At 46.6% G+C, this 4549-nt stretch overlaps 1 protein-coding gene across 1 annotated transcript; it reads right to left on the bottom strand.

Moving 5' to 3' along the window:
- LOC109225947 lies at positions 1012-1680 on the bottom strand. Its single transcript, XM_019390755.1, has one exon. It carries the CDS (start codon positions 1678-1680, stop codon positions 1012-1014), a length of 669 nt encoding a protein of 222 aa, XP_019246300.1.

Below are 4549 nucleotides of genomic sequence, written 5' to 3'. Positions count from 1 at the left end.
GCAACAGTAAATCGTGCTACCCTAGTTTGAAGGCCGTCCTGAGGCCGGGATTGCTGATCACCCGTACTGGATCGATAGTATTCGAGCCCTCACGAGCTTAGTCTCAAATACCGGGAGAGCCATTACGCCCTATGTCAGGATCCTTAGAAGGTATTTTTTATTTGATGTTACAATCCAAGGCTTAAATATTAGAAGTAATTGTAAGGGTCGAACGGTCAAACGAACTGTGCCCGTGAAGCTCATTCTTGCCATGGCAGAAAGCTTTTGTGCTTCGATCATATACTCTACATGAAAAGTAATAAAAGAAATTTTCCCTCTATATTTCATCACTTCATATTTGCACCAGCGATATTATCGTTAAGTTACTTCGAATAAATAATTGGTTCAAAACCCTAGAGCCCACAGGCCTCCCTGAGTCAGGGACTGTTGTCCGATAATAAGATCGAACAACTCGGGCTATCGAATCCCGGAGGCACCGAGCCTATTAGTCAGGGCCCTAACATGAAAGTCTACGGCCAACTTAAAATAGCTCGGAGACGTCCAAGTCCATATGTAAAAAGTAAGGTCCTTACACATGGTTAAAAGCTATGAAAAAAGTACTACCTGACTATAAAAAAAGCCACTTTCGGCAAAACATCATCGTGTCCAACTGAAACATTCAAGTATTTTTAAGACTTCATTTTTTATTAGATATTCCGAAGCGAAAGCAACTTAGAGTTATTACTTAAACCATTCCTCATTCGGGCTTTGGTGAAATGAACACTCTAAATTATGTCTAATTCTACGCTAAGGCATTAATGACGTATTTCAAACAAAGAGTTGTAAGCGGATGCTGAAAAGTAAAGGACACAATATATTCGAAGGAAATTTTGTTATATATGTCAAAAGTATTTACAGAGGCACTCGGCCCAAAAATAAAAAAAATATACAAAAGAAAAAATAAACTAAGGCATTTCCGCCTAGTCTTCACCAAAGCCAGATTCACTGTCTGAACCCTCGGGCTCGTATATCTCATTGGCCTCGGCCTCGAGCCTCTTCGATCTCGGCCGATAGATCGAACCCCCGGGCGTGAATATCCTCAAGGGTCTCCTTCCGGGATAGCCACTTTACATACTCGTCCTTTGTTATTAAATGGGCCTCGACTATCTCCACGTTATTTTTGTATTGGGGCAGCATATCCTGGACCTCGAAGGAATCGTTCGAAGCTGCCACCAACTTGGACTTCAACCCGGTGTACTCTTGGCCGAGGGCATCCCGTTCCGAAATGGCCGAGTCCAATTGTGCTTGGAGCTCATCATTCAGCCGAGACCACTTGTCGGCTTTATCCTTCATCACCCTGAGTTGGTCCTTGGATGATGCCAAATCCTCTTTAGTAGCCTCCTTTTCCGAGACTAGAAGATCCATCTTGCTCCTCAACGCCTCGGTCGAGGCTTTGACCTCGTTCATCTCGGCCTGGAGCTGGTCGATCAGTTCTATATTCTCTTGGACCTGCGAGGTTGCGAAGTTAGCAGCTGCACTTAGCCTCTCGTTATTAATCTCAAATTCCCTTACCTTTTCGACCAGAACGGCATGCTCCCGTTTCACTGACGTTGCCTCCTTTTGAGCTTTTTTCAGCTCGATTTGGAGGATGGGGAGGTCCTTAAGGGTCTCGTATCTTTGCTTGCTAAGATCTTTGTACATGTCCTTCTGCCGGACCTATTCCTTGAGCTCAAACTCAAGCTGGCTCACCTCCATCCGAGACCGATGGAAGCTCTCGTGATAAAGAACCGAGGCCTGAGAAATCAAAATGATGAGATCATAAGAATATTCTAAGGTTAAACGAACCCTTCAAGGGGTACAAAGAAAGAAAAACATACCCTGTTTAGCGCCTGTTGTACCTTGTTGAAAAGGCTCGTTGCATCCACCTCGTTCATCTTCGCTTGATCCTCTTCGTCCACAAGGTAGCGAAGGTAGTTGGCAATGCCAATCGGTTCGGACAGCACCCAGGTGTTTGCTGAGATCGTAAATATGACCGTTCTTTTATGGTCGGGATCCACGCTCGGGGCGGGGAACTGCTTCACCAGCTTTGGGCTCGAGCTCGGCCCACCTGACTCTTGCAGCACATCCTTTTTCGACATCTCCAGGTGACCAAACCCGAAGTAGTCCTCCAACCCACCGATGTCCATGCTTTCGAAGAACAGGTTGAGGGCCTCGTCTGCAGCCTGTGATGTCTCGGTTGGTTTTCTTTGACGGCTTGAGCCTCGTCAAATAAAGCCTCCGTGTGAGACGGAGACTCCGGGATGTCAATGACACTGATGGCTTCTCTCGGAGCAGGAGTAGCTTCTCGAGAGGCTGTAGCCACTGGCTTTCCTTTGGGATCCCGAGCCAAAGAGGGTTCGTCCTCCCGGTCACATCCTTGCAATGCTGCCCGCTTGTCTGCATCAATGGACGGCCCATGGGCGACGAACTCCAAGTCGTCATCTTCAGGGTAGTCCCTGAGCCGGTAAATGGATTAGGGGTCCGGTACCCTGGCCCGTGTAATCTTCTTGTTGCTCTTTTGGACCCTGACCACGACCCTCTTCTTCTTGGGCTCCGCGTCCGGGGAACCGAAAGACCCCCTCTTTTTTATTTTTTTCTCCTCCTTCTTCACAGCGGCCTTGGCGATAGGCTATCCTAAAGCGGAGGGTTTAGAAGGTGAGGACGGAGCCTCATCCTCTTCTACTGCCCAAGGTTCAGTGGTCTTGGGCAAACCTGCGGAAGGAAGAAAGGGAATTAGTAAAGATGACAATTGAATAGAAAAAAGGAAACCCAATCGGGGAAAGAACACTCACAATGGGAACAACCTCCCACTTGGCCATTTGAGAGTTTGCGCCATTCATGCTCGACGTGCAATAACTGTTTGTAGATCCCCTCGACCCACTCATTGAAGCAGGGAGCTGCGTTGGGGACTCGAGCAACCACTGCACAATGGTTGAACCAGGCGATGAGAAGGAAGAACAAAACCCAAAAAGTATTCTAAAAACTCAAGAGGATATGAACTTATATGTTAGGTTCCATTTTTCAGGGAAAGGCAGGAACTCAGGGAGAATGAGATCCTCGATCTTCACCCGAACAAATCTCCCCTGCCAGCCTCGATCCCCGTCTTCAGTAATTCTCGAGAATGGAGCTTTCTTTGCCCGACGAACGAGCTTGATAAATCCCCCTCGGAAGATTCGAGGACTATAGAGGAGAAGCAGATGGTCGATGGTAAATCAAGGTTCCTCTGATTTATTGACGGAGTAACGAAGGAGGATCATGATCCTCCAAAAGGACGGGTGAATCTGCCCGAGGCAGACCTCGTACCTTTTGCAAAACTCGAGGACTATTGTATCCACCGGGCCAAGTGTGAAGGGATATGTATAAACACTTAGATACCCCTCCACATGTGTGGTGATGTCCTCATCAGGGCCAGGGATGACCACTTCCTTGCCCTTCCACTTGCAGTCCTCCCGAACTGTCGGGAGCGTGTCCTCGGTTATGGAGCATATGTACCTCCTCACCTCATCCCCTTGCCTGGAGGCTTTTTTGACCTTAAAGTTGTTTTTTATAGAGCAACCTCCAGGGATGAAATTATTTAGAGAAGGTTCCGGGGCCACTTCAGGTACGACCACTCGACATTCATGACGGGGTTAGAAGTTGAAGGGGCGGTCTGTTGGGGCACAGATTTCAAAGTTTTTGCCACCGAATTCTGGGAACATGAATGTATGAAGGCGGGTATGAAGGTTTGAAGATGGGAATGAAGGTTTGAAGGTCAAACTTGATGATTCAATAATAAAGTATGAAAATTTGAAGATGGGAAGATGAAGATATGAAGATGTGAAGAACAATGTTTGAAAATTTGAAGGGATTAAGAGCAAGTAAAAAGTATGGGGGTAAATTAAGAAGTTTTGAAATCGGGAAGTAAAAAAGTGAAAAAAGAACTGAAGCTTTTATAGGGGAGAGGTAATTAATGCGTGACGTTTCACATTCGAGGAAGGTCAACCGACGGATCACACGTGTCCAAAGTCAGAACGACACGACGGACGAGACGTTTCACTGACTCATCGACCCCATTGCAGCGTACGAAGAAAGGAGACGGGGTCAACTAATCAGTTCTCGTCGCTTCGATAAATCTGCTCTCCAAAAAGTGAGGGGACTATCTATGTACGGGTAAAATCAGGGATAATGATACCCCCGATTTCCCGGTAATAAAATGAGAGGGAAGTATGGTCTGACGCAACCTCGAGTAAAGCCGAAGGGTTCCTCGTTTCTGAGCCCGGGGAGGACGAACTGTGCATCCGAGATCGGACACGAGTGAACATCAGGTTCGGACAAAGTGAAGGTTCGAGAATAAGGAAAAAGAGGAACGGTTAAGCTCGATAAATGGGGAGCCATAATATTCACCCTCAACCGGGTATTACGGTGCAAATCCCGCTTGATATCAACTGCAGATCAATATTTACCGAAAAAGAAGATTTGTACCTTATTTAGACTTGTACTGGGATTGAAACTCGGCTATATAAAGGAGAGTACTTTTTCATTTTAAACCACC

The sequence above is a fragment of the Nicotiana attenuata genome, chromosome 5, assembly GCF_001879085.1.
Source record: "Nicotiana attenuata strain UT chromosome 5, NIATTr2, whole genome shotgun sequence".
Lineage (NCBI taxonomy): Eukaryota > Viridiplantae > Streptophyta > Magnoliopsida > Solanales > Solanaceae > Nicotiana > Nicotiana attenuata.
The sequence above is the reverse complement of the archived record's forward strand: the minus strand, read 5'-3'. Positions and strand labels throughout refer to the sequence as shown.